Here is an 18,107-nt window from a genome sequence, read left to right on the forward strand (position 1 = left end):
GGCTGGGGCCTAGGGCTGGGGCTGGGGCCAGGATCTGGGGTCTGAGGCCTGGGGCTTGAGGTCTGGGTCTGGGGTCAGGGACCTGGAGCCTGGGCCTGGGCCTGGGGCTGGGCTCAGCATGATAAATCGGTGTAAAAGCATGATAAAAAGTGTAAAAGCACAATAAGTAAGTGTAAAACCTCAACAAGTGTAACACCACAATAAGTGTAATAGCACAGTAAGTGTAATAGCACAATAAATAAGTGTAAAAGTACAGTAAGTGTAGCAGCACAATAAAACAGTAAAATTACAATAAATAAAAGCTCAATAAATAAGTGAAACTGCACAATGAGAGTAAAATCACAGTAAGTGTAACAGCACCATAAATAAGTGTAAAAGCGTGATAAAAAGTGTAACAGCACAATAAATAAGTGTAAAGGTGTGACAAAAAGTGTCGTAGCACAATAAGTAAGTGTAACAGCACAGTAAGTGTACCAGCACAATAAATAACTACAAGCTCAATAAATAAGTGTAGCAGCTCAATAAATAAGCGTAACGGGAGCGCGAGGCGGGCCCACGGGGCCCAGAGCGGCTATTTCACCTGAAATAGACAGGCGGCAGGGCGGCGCCGCGGGCTGTACTCGGTACATACGGCGTGGCAACCGGCGACTGGACTGCCGGTTGGGGTCGGGGCGGGCGGCTCAGCGCCCGCTCAGCTTGTAGGTGGCGATGTTGACCTGGTCGGGCTGGTTGGTGATGCCCACGGGCTGCTTGGGCTGCAGCGAGGTGCAGACGAACCAGCCGGGGAAGGCGGCCGACTCGAAGCGCGTGGTGCCCTCGGCCGGGCTGTCCAGGCGGTAGAAGATGAAGCGGGTCAGCTCGGCGCTGTCGATGTCCCTCATGACGTCGGCTTCCTGCGGCGGGGACAAGCCGGGGGTCAGCGGGAGGCGGCGGCGCCGTCACCGCGGGGCCGGGCTGGGGACGTTGGGGACACTCACCTCCAGCTGCAGCACGGGCTCGGCGCCGCTCATCACGCAGGACATGTAGAGCTTGTAGCCTTTGATGCCCAGCGCCACCGGCATCTGCATGGCCCCGGCGCTGCCCTGCCGGGTGCGGGGCCGGTACAGCGCGATGTTGAGCCTCACTGCGGAGAGAAGGGACGGGTCAGCGGGCGCTCCCCGGGGGCAAGGGACAGGGACGGGGACAGGGACGTGGTCCCCTCACCTTTGCGGCTGGCAGAGGGCCCCTGCAGGTTCAGGGCCACCAGCTGGGTGGGCGACTCCAGCACGAAGCACTTGTGGTTGATGTCGAAGATGTCGAAGGACTGGGAGCGGGTGTAGCGGTACACGGGCGCCCCGGCGTAGCTGCTTTCGAGCCGCTGGAAGGTGACGGGTTCTGCGGGGGGCAGACGGTCAGGGGGGTGTCGGCAGCGCCCCGCAGCCCCCCTGCAGCCGCCCCCTCCTCCAAGCACCGCGTCCCTACCGAAAATCTCCTCCAGGAAGCCGCCTAGGTCGCTGTCGGCGAAGTCCTTGTGCGACGGCCTCCGCAGCATCTTGGTCGCGGCCACCACCAGGGTGGCGGCCTGGCGGAACCTCCTGGCGGCGTGTCCCTGCGTCACCGTCACCTGGACGTCCACCGCGGTGTGGCTCGGGCTGGGCTTTGCCTCCGAGTCCAGGCGAAGCTTCTGGGGGGAGAAGGGTGCGGGTGAGCGCCGTGCGATGCCGTGCCGTGGTGCCATGGTGCCACGGTGCCGCGGCGCCGCGGGGCCCTCCCGGTGTTACCTTCTGTGGGCAGAGGCAGTCGGGGCCGTACAAGGTCTCCTCGCTGAGGCTGGAAGGACAAAGCGGGGTGGTGAGGTGAGACCAGGGCTGCGTCAGCACCCGGCCCCACTGCCCCCGGGCGCACCGGCACGGCCGCGCTCACCTGCCGCCCTCCAGCACGTCCAGGTCGGGGACGAACGCCATCTCCATGCCAAACGGGAAACCTGACGGCAAAACCTGTGGGGTGCCGGGGCCCTGCTCCTGCTCGTCCTGCTGGCAGCGGCGCTTGGGTGCACTCTGAGCCCGGCCGCTGCGTGCCGGGTTTTCAAGCGCCGCTGGAAGGAAGCGCTGTCAGAGCGGGATTTCCACCTTTCGCAACGCTCGGCTTCGCCCATTTCCGCTCTGCCCCAGCACGCCGGCTGCCGCGGCCCCGCCGCCGCCCGCGGGCATTGGCTCCGCGTGTGGGGCACGGCAGGGCGATGCTTTGGGGTTGGTGTGGGGCACGGCAGGGCGATGCTTTGGGGTCGGCGTGGGGCATGGTGGGGCGATGCTTTGGGGTCAGAGTGAGGCACACCAGCAGGGCGATGCTTTGGGGTCATTGGGGGGCAGGCAAGGCGACGCTTTGGGGTCATTTTGGGGCATGGTGAGGCAATGCTTTGGGGTCAGATTGAGGCACAGCAGCAGGGCAATGCTTTGGCGAAGGTGTGGGACACAGCAGGGCGATGTTTTGGGGTCAGTGTGGGGCACAGCAGGGCAGTACTTTGGGGTTGGTGTGGGACACGGCAGGGTGATGTTTTGGTGGCGGTGCGGGGCACAGCAGGGTGATGTTTTGGGGTCGGTGTGGCGCACAGAACGGGGTCAATGCTCTGGGTCTGGCGCTTGCGTGCTGGCCGGCAGTGGCCGGGCTGACACACCGGGGACTGCCCCGGCACCCACGATGACGCTCGCTCTCGTCAGGGCTGGGGCAAGGCCGGCCGCCCCGGAAGGGGACGGTGGCGCAAGCGTGGCCGCTCGCCGATTTCCCCACCCGGACCCACAACTTCCTGCTGGCTGCCAGCGGCCGCGAGGACCCTGCGGGTCCCCTCCACCAGCCCGTGCAGCCCCCGACCCCCCCAGGAGGGCACGGAGCACATCTCACCCACGGGGACATCAGCCCCATCCGCCTCGGATGCCATCCCCTTGGGGACGCTGCCTTTGGGGACACCACTGCCTTGGGGACGCTTCTCGCCGCAGCCCAGGCGTCTCCCCACTGCCGTGACCCCGTCCCCATCCCCACTGCAGCCCGTGCGTGCCTGCAGGATGTCCCCCAGCCAGCCCGGCTGGCTCCCATGTGGTTGCGCCACGGTGGCCAGGCCGGGGACGTGAGTGGCCCCGGTATTTTCCTGCAGCCATTTCACTTCCCAGAACAGCGCCGCCGCCCGTGGGACCGTGACTCAGGGCTGTGACTACAGCCCCCCGGCCCCCCGGCCTGCCCCTGCGCTGCCGGGTGCCCCAGGCCAAGGTGTCCCCGTGGCCAGGTGTCCCTCGTGCCACCACGTCCCCGGTCTGTGGTGGGTGTCCTCACGCCTGTCCCCGTGGTGGGTGTCCCCCGGGGTGGGTTTCCCCCCATGGGTGGGTGTTCCCCACACCACGATGTCCCCACACCATGCCAGATGTCCCCACGGGTGATGTCCCCCACACCAGGATGTCTGTCCACCACGGTGGACGCCCTCCATGGACAGATGTCCCCACACTATGGTGAATGTCCCCATGGGTGGATGTGCCTTGCACCAGGATGTCCCCATGGCAGGTGTCTCCATGGCGGATGTCCCCACACGATGTCAGATGCCCCCCGTGGGCAGATGTCCCCGTGGCATATATCCCCTACACCATAGCCAATGTCCCCATGATGGATGTCTGTGCACCGTGATGGATGTTGTACACCATGACGGATGTCCCCATGTCATATCAGGTGTCCCCATGGCCAATATCCCCACACCACAGTGGATGTCCCCATGGTGAACGTCCCCATGATGGATGTCCCCACACCACAACAGATTTCCCCACACCATATCAGGTATCCCCGTGGCCAATGTCCCCACAATGTCCCCACACCATGGTGGATGTCCCCATGGCTGACGTCCCCACACCATGATGGATGTCCCCACACCATGTCAGGTGTCCCCAAGGATATGTCTCCACACCATGACAGATGTCCCCACACCTTGGTGGATGTCCCCACACCATGTTGGGTGTCCCCAAGGCCAGCGTCCCCACACCACAGCGGATGTCCCCCCACCATGGTTGATGTCCCCACAGCCGATGTCCCCATGATGGATGTCCCCACACCACAGCAGATGTCCCCACATGATGTCGGGTGTCCCCAAGGACAGCATTCCCACACCATGATGGATGTCCCCACACCAATGTCCCCATGTTGGATGTCCCTGCGAGAAAAATCTCAATTTTCTTCAGACAGGATCTTCTGTGAAGCTATTTTATTTGTGATTGCAATGGCGGGCGTCCTGCCAATTAGGAGTGCATTTTAGTAAACAAATCATAACCTTTTATTCCCTATTACCCGGCGCCTGATCACCTCCCCCGTTTCCTCATTGGCCGAGTACTACAGGTTCCTCTATACTACTCTATACTACGACGCTCCTCTATACAATATATGTACAATTTTTCTTTTTTTTTTTCAACCCTTTAATTTCTCCTTTCTTATATTTTGAGAACTTGTGATCTTTGTTTTACTGTTCTCACACTGCTCGTCCTGTTTTTCTCAAGCTTCCACCTTATTTTGGAACAGTGAAGCCTTCTACCGTCCACTTACCTACTCAGCATTTCTCCTTATGACCACACAACTACCTTGGAATACAGAAAATTAGCTCTCTGCTGCAAAAACCCAACTTTGTTTCTCACATCCCCACACCGTGTCGGGTGTCCCCAGGGCCGATATCCCCACACCATGGTTGATGTCCCCACAGCCAATGTCCCCATGATGGGTGTCCCCACACCATGTCGGGTGTCCCCGTGGCTGATGTCCCCCCACCACGGTACATGTCCCCACACCAGCGTCCCCATGCTGGATGTCTGTGCACCATGATGGACATTGTACACCATGTCGGATGTCCCCACACTTTGGTGGATGTCCCCACAGCATGATGGATGTCCCCACACCATGGCCAGTGTCCCCATGATGGATGTCCCCACACCGTGGTGGATGTCCCCACACCTTGGTGGATGTCCCCACACCACGTCGGATGTCCCCACACCACTTTCGGTGTCCCCACACCGGTGTCCCCACACCAATGTCCCCACCCCACGTCCGATGCCCCCCCCCCCCCCCCCCCCCGTGTCCCCACGCCCCGCGCACGGCCCCGCCCCCCGGCGGGGGCTCCCTCTCCCCCCACGTGACCCCGCGCGCGCGCTCTCCTCTCCGGGGAGCGGGGTGGGGGGTGGGGGGGCCGCGCAGGCGCACCGGGCGGGCCCCGCCGCGGCGGGGCTGCGTGGGCGTGGCCTCGGGGCGGGAGCGGGCGTGGCGACGCGGTGACGCAGCGGCGCGGGGGCGGGGCGGCGCGGGGCGGCAGTCGGCGGTTGGGGGCCGCTGTCAGAGCCGGGGCCGCAAGCGGGGCGGACGGGCGGGCCGGCAGGTACGGGGCGGGCGGGGGGGGCGGCGGGGCCGGGCCGGGGGCGGCGGGGCCGGGGCGGGGCCGGGCCGGGCGGGGCCGGCGGGGAGGGGGGGGGGCGGCGGCGGGGCGGGGGGGGGGGCGGCGGGCGCTCCCCGGTGTCCTTGGCGCCGCCGCCCGGGCGCCTCGGGGCGGGGGGAGGGGGCGTGGCCTCGGCGGAGGGGGCGGGGCCTCGGGGTAGAGGGGGGCGTGGTCGGGGAGGGAGGGGGCGGGGCCTCCGCGGGGAGAGGGGGCGGGGCCGTCCGTGGGATGGGCAGCGCCGCGCGGCCAATGGGGAGGGGCGGGCGGTGAGCGCGGGAGGGGGGGGCGGGCGCTGATTGGGGGGGGGAGGGGGGAGGGGGCGGGGACTCGCCTCCAGCGCGGACGCACGTGGGGCAGCGGCGGGGCCGCACGGGGACCCCCGGAGCCGGAGCCCCCCAGGGCCGGGGTCCCCGAGCCCCCCAGCCCTGGAGCCCCCAGGCCCGGGACCCCCCAGGCCCGGGACCCCGGAGCCCCCGGCCCCGGAGCCTCCAGGCCCAGAGACCCCCAGGCCCGGAGCCTTCAGCCCCGGGGTACCTGAGCCCCCCAGCCCCGGGACCCCCAGCCCTGGGGCCTCCATCCCTGGGACCCCCAGCCCCGGGGACCCCAGGCCCAGAGCCCCCCCAGGCCTGGATTCCCTGAGCCCCCCAGCCCCAGGACCCCCAGGCCCGGAGCCCCCAGGCCTGGGACCCCGGAGCCTCCAGCCCCGGGCACCCAGTCCTGAAGCCCCCCCCCGGCCTGGTGGCCCTGAAAGCCCCAAGCTGGAGCCCCCCAACCCCTGGACCCCCAGCTCTGGGCACCCCAGGCCCGGAGCCCTCCAGCCCCGGGACCCCCAATCCCTGGGGACCCCCAGCCCTGGTCCCCCCGGAGCCTGTAGGCCCAGGCCGGCTTCATGGAGGGCCCCGTGCCCAGGCTGCCTCTGGTGCCGCCAGGACCCCCGCCGGGGCGCAGAGGCCCTGCCCGCAGCAGCCCCGTTGCACGCCGTGCCGCCGGCCCCGCCGTGCCGCCAGCAGGAGCGGTGGCCGCCGGCGCTCTTGGTGTCTTGGGGACAAAAGGGCCGGTGTCGGCATGTGCCCTGCCAGGCAGGTCCACGTGCCAGCCGCCCGATAAGCGCTGTGCTCAGCACCTTTGCCTCTCCCTCGTGTTCTTCCCGTAGGTTGGGCTGGGCGCGGTGACCGGCAGCTTGACTTCCCTCCGATCAAGCCTTTAATTCCTGCTTATCCTCTAGCTGGCAGTTTTGATTCTAAGGAGGGGAAAAAAAAAAAAAAAAAAGGCATTTCCCAATTAACTGTGTTCTGTGGCAGGTTTCGGTGGCTCTGGCTGCCAGAGGTCATGTTAGCGCCTTATTCCGCTTTGCTTAGCGGTGTGCTCGTGCACGTATCGGCCCGTAACCTGCCCTGAGCATTGTGGTGTTTGCCCTTCCACTGAGAACACGAGGCTGCTGGAGTTTTATCCAGCGTTAGCGGCGAGGGCCCGGCCGAGCAGTGGGTTTTCTTCTCCTAATGCCCCTCGTGTGGAAGCAGGGCAGCCTCGCGGGGGGCTTTGTACCAGGGCACTGCTCCTGCAGCTGCGTCCCCGCGCTGCTCCCACCTCCCTCGGGCACGACCGGCGCTGGAGAGAGGCTCCCCGGGGCGGTGGGGTCCTGCTGGGTCGGGCTGAACTCTGGCATTACCGCCCGTGCTCTCCCCAGAGGTCACCGAGCCGCTGCTGGGCGGCAGGCCTGAAACTGGACACCGGCGCTGACGCTTTTGTCCCAAAGCTTTTTTCCCCCCACGTGTGCGCGCGCGCTGGCGGGCAGCTCGGCCGGCTCTCCGAAGTATCTCGAAATAATTTGGCGGCTTAGACGCGAGGAGGGAGAGCCACCAGCCAGAAAAACACCCGACATCGGTGGCCCTGCTGCGTCTGCCCGCTTAGAGCCGGTCACCCGGTGTGGGGCTCGGGGCCCCTGCCTGGGTGCTGGTGGGTGTGAGAAAGCGGAGGGGAAGGGATGCGCTTCTGCCCCCGAGTAACTGCCTCTGACACGAATTTCTGCCCTTAATTAGCGCCTGCAGTGAATAAAGGGCCAGGAATGCTGCGCGCTGGCATTCCCCGCCTGGAAGCGTTGTCCCAGCCGGGTGCAGCAGTCGGCCCCAAATGGGTCAGGACGCTGCTGCTGCTCTTAACGTTGCATCACCCCAAATCTTGCGTTTCGAGGGGGGGAAGCTTAGCTGCCGTGGTGCTGAGTAGCTAAAACTTGATCCGACACCCCAAATTTTGGCAGCAGGGCTGACAAAATGCTGGTCAGGACGCCTCGCGCCACCAAACTTTGCTCTTCTGGGACCGAGCGGCGGCTGCGGGACGTGGGGACGGCTCCAGCCTGGCCTCAGGGGTGGCACCAGGCAGGGCAAAGCTCCCCGAGGCGATCGTGTTCCAGCACTTTCCCTGGGGCTGCGTTATCAGCAGTGTTTTACAGCGGCAGCTCGGTTCGCCCTGCGGACTCGCGCCCGCCCGCTTTGGCCGCGGCCACTCGCCGCTGGGACGGTGACAGCTCGGTGCGCGCAGTGCCGCGCTGCAGCCCGGCCGAGGCCAAAAGCAGAGCGAGTGCCGGGTGAGTAATGCAGCAAAAATGGGCCCGGGAGAGCCGCTCCGGTCCGGCTGCCAGCCTTCGGAATAGGGAAGGGAGCGGAGGAGAAGCTGCTGCGGGGTTTGCGCAACGAGAGCTGCTTTCCTGCGGCTCGTGTGCGGGGCTGGAGAGGTCCCTGCGGGGGACCCTGTGGGGCTGAAGGGAAATGCGGCGTCCAGCACCCAAGCCCAGCTGGGCAATGAAACGTCCCCGGCACCCCTCTGGGCAGGGGGGTTGCTTCGGTGCCCGGTTGGGAGGCGTTCGTCCTCCAAACTCCCGGGGCTGGCGGCGCTGCGGCTGGCGTCCTGTTCCCGGTGCTGGGTGCAGGGACCGAAGCCTTCGCTCCCGGCCACCCCCTGTCCTCAGGCTCCTCGCCGGGGTTATTCCCTCTTGGCTTTGTCCCCGCTGCCTCGGGACGGGCACGCGGTCGCGGCAGCGCCTCGTTTCTCAGAGGTGCCCCCGTACAGGCGCGGGTCGCGGCGCTCCGTTTGCAAAGCCTCCCTTCTCTGCCTTCGCGGGCTCGGCTGGCAATCCCAAACCCGTACTGCTCCTCCCGCTGCGCTTCTCGGGATGATTCTGGTGTCGGGAGCCGAGCACTGCTGCGTCCCGTGCCAGCGAGCTCCTAAAAGCCAAACCCGTCCCTTCCTCCAGCCACCCCCGAGGTGCTGGAGCCTCCCTACGCACCAGCTCCGCTCCTGCGCCGCAGGACCCAGACCTCAGCTGTGTGGGGCGTGGGAGGAATCGGAAACAAACCGATCCCAAGCTGGGCTCTGCAGGCTGGGTGCCTGCCGGGGGCCACCAGCACAAATTGATTTCTCTGTCATTAGCCCCTGCTCCTGCCGGGGCTGGTGGGGCGAGGGGGCTCTCTGAGCCGCGCTGTCTTACACAATTTCTGAAACTCTTTTCATTTCTCTTCCAACAGGAACGCGTGTGAGGCTACGGGACAAAAATGTTTAACTTAAGGACTTGTGCAGCAAAGCTGAGGCCGTTGACGGCCTCCCAGACTGTTAAGACAATTTCCCAACACAGGCTGGCAGCACCCAGGACGTTTCAGCGGATCAGGTGCTACAGCGCACCGGTGGCTGCCGAGCCCTTTTTGAGTGGGACTAGTTCAAACTATGTGGAGGAAATGTACTATGCGTGGCTGGAAAACCCCAAAAGTGTACATAAGGTAAGGAGCAACCCCGCCAGGAGTCTGCCTTCGCTTCGCTCTGTGTGTCTCGTGTGAGCGGTGAGGTCAGGTAAGTGCGAGCGGCCCCAGGAGGATTTCGGCCAGAGCCGGACGGTCGCGGATTCTCCCCCCCACCTGACACCGGCGGCAGCAGTTCCCCGAGCAAGAGCAGCGAGAGGCTTCTGCCTTCACGAGCGAGCGCCCCGAGCTTCTGCGTGCGGCCGGCGTGGAGTTCTCCGCGCCCTGGATCACGAGTGGACGCAAGGAACGGCTGCTCCCGGGGACCGCCTTGGCTGAGCTCCCGACGCTTTGTGTTTTCCGGCTCTAGTGGTTTATCGGGAGGGTTTATCCTGAGCTGGGGTGGGAGGGGAGGGTGTTCTTCACGTCTTGGCCGGTTTCCTTTTTGCTGTTTGCTCTGAGCACAGGGGTGTTAGGTCTTAGGGCAGGCTGTGCCACGCTGCCCGGGGCACCTGCAGAAAGGCCGGGGGCTGCGGGGCCGGAGGGATTCCCCCCAGCTGCTCCCAAATGCAAGCCTGAAAAACCAACTCAGATTTCTGCACACGCCGTCCGTCCCCGTCACACATGTCTAGGGTCATATCTCACGGCTGCGTGTCCGTGCGTGCGTCTGCAGGGCTGCAGGGCTTGCTGCCCATCCTGCCGGAGCACAGCACCCGCTGCGTGCTGCCACGAAGTTCTCCGAAACCCGGCGGCGTTGTTCCCCCTCTCTGTTTCACAAGGGAACTGTTACCGCAGTGACTAAGTTTCGACATGAGCCACCCAATTTTTAAGAGGGTTCCTTGCACGTCCCGATGGAGAGCACAACGTGCTTCGAGGACGGCTTTACGTGTCGTGTCAGGGGCACTGATCCCGTGCACCCAAAGCACACGGCCGGGAGGCTAATTGCTGCTATGCAGGTCTTAAGGTAGGCTCCAAGCCAGGTTTTCACGGCCAAAGTTCACTTTATGCGTCCTTTGAGGTACGTGGGTGGCTGAGCCAAGCGATACGGGCTTGGGAAGCACAAAAAGCGTTGGGTTGGGTTGTGCCGCTTGTCAAATAGGGACTCGAAGGCTGCTAAGGGCACGCTCCGGTCCCTTACGTGGTGCAGCCCGGTGCTCCAGAGGTGGGATATCGGATATAAGCGAGTCCAAGAGCTGCAGTGTGACACTTAAATAAGTGAGGGCCGTACGTGCCCGTCCTGGTGGCGGGCACTGCCGCGTCCTCGGACGGCCGCGAGTGCCCTTGGCCAATCTGCAGGCCCTGTCTCAGCCTCTTTGAGGAGATGCTTTGGTAAATGTCAGGACTGAGCAGGGCAGGTGGGTCCAGAGGCCGCTCGGACCTCTGATCCCGTCCGCTCTTTAACATAGCCCTGAGGTTTCGTCCATTTGTCTGCACGCGGGCAGCAGGCAGCGCTGTGCAGGGTCCTCGCGCGTGCTCAAGCGGAGAAATGGCAGAATAATTTAGGTTGGAAGGAGCCTCTGGAGCCACCTGTGCCCAGGGCACGGCCAGCTTCGGAGGAAAATCAGCCCCAGGATTAGGAATTAGCCCCAGGACCGGGTTAGGGATACAGACGGCGAGGAGGATGTGCTGCTTTCTGAGCACAGCCGGGCTGGCGCCTGCGCCAGCAGCAAATCCAGATCCGGTTCCCCAGACGGGTGAAGCTGACACCGGAGGCTTGGCGTGAGCTTTGCTGTCGCTCCTTGGCGAACCTGGCTGCGGCTGCGGCTGCTGCTGAGGCTCGTCTGGGGCCGGGCAAAGCCCCTCCGGTTCTGCCACCCCTTTGGAGCGCTGCTGCCGTCCCTCGCCAGCAGCCACGCAGCCCTCGCTCCTGCACGCTGGGAGGGCGTCGTCGCTGGTTTGGCTCGGGATGCGGTCAGCAGCGTGCCGTACGGTCTCAGAGGCAAGAAAAGGTTGGGGTTTTTGTTTGTTCTTTTAAGCGGTCGTGTCTTGGTGCTGGGGTTCCCCTCCTCTTCAGCCACAAAGATGAGCAAAGACTTGTTTTTCTTCTCCTGGCTGGCTCTGCCTCTGTAGGAGAGGCTCCCCAAAACCTCACTGATGCTAGAACCTTAAGGACAGGCGCAGGGCATTGTGCCTCGCTCTTTAGGACCAAAAAACCCCGGTGTGCTGGACGGGGAGGAAGGGCCTGTCCCTGTTGTGTGTTTCCTCGCAGAAGCGTGGGCAGAGCGGGCTCCCTGCGCCCCACGGCTCAGGTTCGACACGGGGGGCGGCAGCTCCGAGTGCGGCCCCTGCAGCACCATCCTGCCCCGGGTACCTGCCGAATGCCCTCTGCAGGGCACGAAAGCGGCTCGGGGACCTGCTGCCGGCCCCGGGACCTGCTGCTGGCCCCACGTCCATCTCACGGACGGATGGACAGACAGACGGACATGTGCTGCTGCACGGGGGCTCAGGACAGGGCTGGCCACGCTGGAGCTGTGCTGGAGGAAGCGAACTGGAGGCTTATCTCAAGGGGAACCTGTACAACCCGCCTGGAAGCCTGCTGAGCTGAGGTTGTTGAAAGAAGCTGATAGAGGCTGTGCTGCTGCTCCGAGTGCTGCGTCCGGTTTGGGGCCCCCAGTGCAAGGAGCCCTGGGCGTACTGGAAAGGGCCCAGCGTGGGGGTGCTGCAGGGCACGGAGCCCCTCTGCTGCCAGGAGAGGCTGCGAGAGCTGGGGCTGGAGAGGAGGAGGCTCCGGGGGATCCCATCCACACCCATCTGTACCCTTGGGGAGGTTAAGAGGGGACGGAGCCGGGCTCCTTCCAGCGGTGCCCAGTGCCAGGCCCTGCAGCTCTGGGCACAAACTGGAGCCCGGGAGGCTCCCCCATGAAGCGCGGCCGTGCCGGGCGGGTGCCGGAGCCCTGGCACAGGTCCTCAGGAGGTGCCGGAGCCTCCTCCTCGGGGTCTTCGCACCCGGCTGGACGTGGTGCAGGGCTCTGGGTGGCCCTGCTGGAGCCGGGTGGCACCAGAGGGGCCCGGAGGTGCCCCCAGCCCCCACCACCCCGCGCACGCCAGCCAGAGGGGTTGCGAACCCCCCCGGGCCTCCTGGAGAGGAGCCCTCGGAGGGTGGGGTTTCCAAAAACGCCGGGCTGCTGCAACAGCGCCTGCAGCTTATCTGCTGACAGCAGAAACCGGCCGCGAGTTTCCCCATGCCTGCTGCTCTCGGAGGGGCTGCCGGGGGCACGGCCGGAGGCCGGGGAAGAGCCGGGATTTCTGCGCTTGGGTCACCAGAAACCTGCCGTGACGGTGCCGGCGTGCCTCCGGGCGCCTGGGCGAGATGAGTTCACTTCCTCCCAGCAGCGTCCGGTAGCCGAGATTGCAAAACGCATTCAAATGTGGCTTTAGCGTAAGGAAGGCTTATGTAAAAAGAAGTGGTTCAGGCTTTTTTTTTTTTTTTTTTTTCCCTCTTTCTGTCCTTCAGCTGAACTCCAGCTTCCTGTTAGGGAGCTTCGCTGGAGTGCAGCGAGCAAACGGAGCTGAGCCGGGGAAGGAGGAGGAGAGGACAGAGGAAGTGAGATCGCTTCTAGCGGCTGTCACGGCGGCTGATGGAGCCTTCCTGGTACTTTTCGGCCTGGTGCTTGGCTCCCGTGGCCGCTCCCCGTGACCCCCAGCAAGCCGTGGGCTTGGGGCAGGAGCCTGGGGGGCTGCAGCCATCCTGGAGAGCAGCCCCGTGTTCAGGCTGAGCTGGTGACGTTACGGGGTACGGCTTTCCCCATCAAGCAGCCTTTAATAGGGACTTCTTATTTCATTGTGTCTTGATTTATGCGTTGAGCTGCATTAGGTCAATTAACCCGGCCCTTTGGCTGCGTCCTCCGTGCTTGTGCTCCCGAATAAGTCTGGGCTGCCTGCGTTTGCTGGGAGCCTCGCTTGGGAGTTTGAAACATTTGGGTTTCGCCGTAAATCTTCAGAGGTGAGCGCCCTAGGGAATCGCAAGCCCTCGTGTGTTGGGCAGGGACACGGCTGTTGTCCTCCCACTGGCGTTAGGGCGACGTGGGGAGCGCTGCTCTCAGCAAAGGGTGCGCGCCGTAAATTCGGTTTGGGCTTTTCTTCCAGCCTTGAGCGAAGCCAGGAGCTCTGAATATGCTCCTTGTTCTCGTTCACGGAACAGCCCGGGCTGGAAGGGACCTCAAAAGATCGTCAGGCCCAGCCCTTCGAGGAAGAGGCCGGTGGGACGAGGCTGACGAGGTGGGGATGTGCCATGGCCCTGGGGAGGTTGTGCCAGCCGTTGATTCCCCTGTGAAAAATTCCTTCTAGCGAGACGAAGCCTTGCTCAGTGCAACTTGCACCCGTTGCCCCATGTCTTCTCCGTGTCTGTCCTTGTCGAGGGAGAGCTGCCCTTGGCCTTGCGGCTGCCCTTTGCATCCCGGGGGCTGTGATGGGGACCCCAAGCCCTTTTCTTCTCCAGGGTGCGGAGACCTAACTCCTTCCCTACGTCCTCCTAGGGCAGGTTGTCCAGCCCTTCGGTCATCGCAGGTGCCCCGGTCTCCTCGTCCTGTGTGTGGGACTGGGCGCGTGTCTCCGTCACCTCCTCGACGCAGCGCCGCTCCCTTTGGACCCAGCCCGTCACCGGCAGATGCAGCGCGGGTGCTCGCGGTCCCGTTGCCCAGGTGCTCTAGGAGGGTGCTGAGGAGCCCGGTATCGATGCTGGGGTGTCCCCCCCGGGGTGGGCTGAGCCAAAGCGTTGATCCCGGCCCCCTGAGCACAGCCTGCAAGCCGGCTGCCGCCCGCCTGCTCCGTGCCCTGGCGGTTTGCCTCGGCGAAGGCTGTGGGGAGCAGTGCTGGAGGCCTTGCCGAAGGGCAGGTAGGCGACACCCACTGCTCCCCCTGTCAGTAGCCACCCGGGCTGTGCCCTGGTCCCTTCCTGAAGGCCACCGGCAGTGGCTTGGCATCGTCAGCTGCTTCTCTTAAGGGTCTGGGCTGGATCCTGCACGGGGCCGTGGGGTGATGCCGGCCGATCCCTCGCAGGGATCTTTCCACCGAGAGCCTCTGCCTTGTCACCGTGCTTCTGCTTGCCGTGCACGTATCTGAAGAACCCTTTCCTTGTTGTTCCCGATGGCTTTGGCCATTTTCAGCTCCACCCGAGCCTGCGTCTTCCTGACTGCGTCTCTGCGCGCCCTGAAGGTTCTCCTTGTCCTTGGTGGGTGTTTGGCTGTGTTTCCAGAGCTGCTCTTTTGCTCTCAAGCACACCCAAAAGGCCATTGTCAAGCCAGGGAGGTCTCTTGTCCATGCCTTCCTCCTTTCCCTTTGTAGGGGATGGACTGTTGTTGCGCTTCCAGGAGGCTGCTCTGGAGCATTCACAAGCTCCTTTGCCCTCTGTGGATGCTCCCCATGGGATCCCTCGCAGCTGGGCTCTGACCATATTGCCGCGGGCTCTTCTAAAATCTTTGTCCTGCTACCAGTCTTCAGCACGTCCTCAGGAGGCTCTTCAACACCACAGCGCTTCGGTCAGCATGGGGAGGTCAGATCCGCCTTGGTGGCCGTGCCTCCAATGCAACCCAGAGCCATCTGGTAGCGCTTTTGGGGTGTCCGTGGCTCCAGGGGGTGATTCCAGCTCCTCCCCTTCCCTTCCTGTCTTTCTGCTCGTAGCTTCTCCGGCCGGGCAGGGCTATTGCCAGAGCAGCCGGTGCTGCCTCGCAGGCCAGGAGGTGCAGGTCTGTCACCTGAGGTCCGCAGCAGAAGCAGCAAGGACGTGGCCGGGGATGGGAACGGGGATGTCCCGTGACGTGCGTGGCGTGCCTCCACTGAAATCCAGCGAGCCAGACCCGGTGGAATTGGGAAGAGCTGGGTTTTGCTTGGCGAGCTGTGTTCAGGGCCGCGGTTTGGGTCCCGCTGCCCCGCTTGCTGCAGTGAGCCTCAAGGAGGGAGAGGAGGAGTGCAGAGAGCAGCTGCGGCACGAGGAGGGCGAGCAGGAGGTCAGGGGAGAGCAGCCCTCGGCTTTATCACCGCGGGTGCCTTCGGCCAGCAGTTCAGCCAAAGTCCTTGCTGCGATACAGGCGTTGATAGCGCTGGCGTTGGGCTGCTCCCGTGCGGGGCGAGAGCTCCTCCAAAGCCACCCCAGCCAGCAGCCCCGAGGCGACCCGTGCCGGGGGGACACGTGCGTATTTGCATCTGTCTTGAAAAACCCCGAGCTCGAGACCACGTTAGAAACTTGCAAGCCGGTGGCTTTATGGCACGTATCGAGGCCGCAGCCTTGGCCGGGGGCGCAGCCCGCAGTGAAGTAGCCTGAAATCCTCTCTAATTACGTCGGGCAACAAAGCGCTCGGCGAAAGTACCCGAGCTGACTCAGCCGGCGCCGCGCCCTGCTCGGGGAGCTCGCGGCCGGACTTGGGCGTCCCGCACGGAGCAGGGTGCGTCCCCAGGGGGCACGGCTCTGAGCGCCGGCACCCACGGGGTCACGCAGGGACCGCTGGTGCTTTCCGGGGGAAAAGTGGCCGTGAGCAAGACACGTGGGATGCTCGGTTTCCGTCACGTGGATGGGCACTGCTGCCTGATGTCCCTCCTCCTCCCGGTGCCCCCATCGCCCACCGAGCCCTTGCAGGAGGCTGTCCCACGCTGGCTTTAACTCCGGGATAAAGCGAGCGTCTCCGTACTTCAGTGCGTGATTCCTTACACACCTCGATGGCAGGGCCACGCGGCCTGGAAAACCACCGTGCTTCGAGGAGCGACCTCCAGAGACCTTCTGCCTGCATCCAGCCTGGCTCGACTGCGGGCAGAAACCTTTCCCAGCCTCTTCCCCCCCTCGCTGGTAGCAGATGCTCCCTTTCCCTCGCCCGGCTTTGTCTGGAGGCTGTTTAATGGCCTGGAAACAGCGGCGAGGCCGATTCCTGCCCGCCCCGCAGCGCCTCGGCCCTATGCAGCCCAAACCGGAGGCAGCGGCTCCGGACGGGGCCACGGGAGGACACGGCCTCCCCGCGGGAGGCTGAGCGCCGCGGGGCCACCCGCCGCCTTCCCTTTGAGCCCGGGGAAGGGCCGTGGAGGCCGGCTCCTCTTTGGTGAGCCTCGGGAGCTTTGGTCGCTCCTGCCGGCGTGCTGCTGGCCTGTGTTTACCCCTGGAGGGGCCGGGAGGAAGGATGGAGCAGAAGGCAGCCTCTCTCTTTTCTCATTGTAATTTCCTTCGGCAGAAAACAATCGGAGCGCGGTCAGGTGCTCCCTGTGTTTGCTTTTCTTTTCTTTTTTTTCCCTTTTCCTTTGGGGGAAATCAGTTAGATGCGCACCAGCCCCGGCGCCAGATTTTTTCCAGTTTTTATTTATGTTCCGTCAGCGTGACCTGCTTCTAAATTTATTCACCTTGTGCGGCCACGTGCTGGGGCGTCCGCGCGAGTCGCAGCGGCTGGAAATAGCTCCCGGGCATGTGACGGCCGGAGCCGGGAGCTGCTGCTCCCCTGCAAAGGTTAGGCTGCGGCTCGGGTGCCCGGTCACCCTGGTAGCAGGGTGAAAAAGCTCCTTTTCTGCCCCAAACCGGCACTGAAGCTGCGCTGAAGGCTCTTTTTGACCTGGTTTAACCACCCTCGCTGGCGCTTCGGTCGCAGACGTGGTGTGCAGCTCCCTGCCCGTCCCGCCTGGCCAGGGCTGAATTTCGGAGCTCTCGGTGACCGAGCTCCGTGTGTCACCGCTGAGGAGGCCGTCCCGAGGCCGGCATTATTCTCCACGGTGGTTTCTGGTGCGACAGAAACCAGGCTTCCAGCTAAATCCATGACCCTGGCCGTGGAGTTGTGTTTTGTCCAAAAATAGGAAGAGCCAGCGTTATTAATTCCCTAGCGCTTCCTCTGCTGGCGTCGTGTCCTCCGTGCAGAGCCCGATGCCTCCAGCCCTGGGGCCAACCTGCGCTTAGGTGGGGTGGTTTGTCCAAACGCTGCTGCCCTGTGGGAATGGTTGCCCCAAATCCCCTCAGAGTTTGCATTTCAGCCATGGGTGCAGAGCTGTGTGCCCAGAGAGACCCGCCGGGCTGAAAGCAGCCCGCCAACGGCAGCGGGGCTGGCGGTGGCTAGAGCTGGCCTGGTGGCTACGTGCGGGCACGCGGGTCCGGGGCACCACCACCCCACGTCGCCTTTGTCCCTCGATACCCTTCAGTGGCATGTAGGAAACGGGAAGGGGTGAGACGGGCTGTGCGTGGCTGCCTTCGCTCTGCAGGGGGAGACGGGCTCGGCGTGGGTACCGGCTGGCAGCGCGGCGTGCCGGAGGGCAGAGGAGGACTGGAGGAGCGGGGACCCCATAGGGTTATCTCCGTGCCTTCCCAAAAGCTGAAAAAGGGCAGCAGAGACAAGTACCTCTGCTTGCCCTGATAGCCTTGTGCTGAAATGTTTGCTTCAAGTCTTTACCAGTACCGTACCTGGTCCTGCAGAGGCTCGGAACGCAGCTTTCTCCTCTTCCCATGTCCACTGCAGCCTCTCCAGACAGACAGACAGCCCTGTCTTTGGCCCAGGACACTTCGGGACTCTTCAGGCAGAGCTGGATACCTAGCAGAAAGTTAAAGCTGCTTTCCTTGCAGTGAGTTCTGCCTAGGGTGCTTCTGTTGGGCTTGTTTTTCCCTTCTGCACCTGGAATTGCTCAGTTGGAAACAGTCCGTGCGGAGAGCCAGTGTGGATCGTGTCCTTGCTTAAAGGCTTCACCTCTTCCCCCAGGCCACGGAGAGCCTCTGCTGCGCAAAGAGCCGGTGGGGAAGCTCTGTTTTATGGATGGTGCTGGCGTCGTTGGCACTGCTGGAGAAATGCCTGAAGGCTCAGAGAGGCTTTTTGATGTTAGCAATTAAGAAAACCGCCTCCCCAAACCCTGGAGTCTGTAGAATGAGTGGTTTCTACTGCCGCTCTCGCGTACTGAGCGCCGTTTGGTCCTGTCCCGTGGTTCCTGCCCTTTGAAAGATGCCGGTGTGACACATCCGTGAGGCTCTTCACAGGGGCAGCGTGCTCAAAGCAAGTGTT

The 18,107-nt window shown here is 63.8% G+C and overlaps 2 protein-coding genes across 7 annotated transcripts in view; one reads left to right on the forward strand and one right to left on the reverse strand.

Annotated features, from left to right (window-relative positions):
- Window positions 1-207: 207 nt before the first annotated feature.
- On the reverse strand, window positions 208-3,633 carry LOC308182873 (interleukin-1 receptor antagonist protein-like). Of its 2 annotated transcripts, XM_080568175.1 has the most exons (6): window positions 1,903-3,623; window positions 1,761-1,809; window positions 1,462-1,663; window positions 1,204-1,374; window positions 978-1,123; window positions 208-893 (listed from the first exon to the last, which is right to left on the reverse strand). In XM_080568175.1, exons 1-6 carry the CDS (start codon window positions 1,947-1,949, stop codon window positions 681-683), a joined length of 828 nt encoding a protein of 275 aa, XP_080424301.1. In that variant the 5' UTR covers window positions 1,950-3,623; the 3' UTR covers window positions 208-680. The 2 variants fall into 2 exon arrangements, with proteins under 2 accessions (XP_080424301.1, XP_080424300.1); XM_080568174.1 differs by having other exon boundaries at window positions 1,204-1,663; window positions 1,903-3,633.
- A 1,607-nt stretch (window positions 3,634-5,240) lies between these two features.
- Window positions 5,241-18,107, forward strand: part of OGDH (oxoglutarate dehydrogenase) — a 37,915-nt gene continuing 25,048 nt past the window's right edge. For 3 of the 5 annotated variants that reach the window (XM_080568177.1, XM_080568178.1, XM_080568176.1), the window contains exons 1-2: window positions 5,262-5,371; window positions 8,950-9,198. In XM_080568177.1, coding sequence (XP_080424303.1) covers window positions 8,977-9,198 — 222 coding nt within the window. In that variant the 5' untranslated portion in view covers window positions 5,262-5,371; window positions 8,950-8,976. Of the gene's footprint in view, window positions 5,372-7,944; window positions 8,013-8,949; window positions 9,199-18,107 lie in introns of those variants that run through there. The other 2 variants (XM_080568180.1, XM_080568179.1) reach the window with 2 other exon arrangements.

Source organism: Anser brachyrhynchus (assembly GCF_964034855.1).
Source record: "Anser brachyrhynchus genome assembly, chromosome: 26".
In the NCBI taxonomy this organism is placed as follows: Eukaryota; Metazoa; Chordata; class Aves; order Anseriformes; family Anatidae; genus Anser; species Anser brachyrhynchus.

What these genes read in the sequence shown, in the direction of transcription:
- LOC308182873 (XM_080568174.1), bottom strand. Translation starts at nt 1,949, where the DNA reads ATGGAGATGGCGTTCGTCCCCGACCTGGACGTGCTGGAGGGCGGCAG. An exon ending in ACTGCCTCTGCCCACAGAAG is followed by an intron (nt 1,664 to 1,760) that starts GTAACACCGGGA and finishes TTCTCCCCCCAG; the next exon opens with AAGCTTCGCCTGGACTCGGA. An exon ending in GCCCTCTGCCAGCCGCAAAG is followed by an intron (nt 1,124 to 1,203) that starts GTGAGGGGACCA and finishes TTCTCTCCGCAG; the next exon opens with TGAGGCTCAACATCGCGCTG.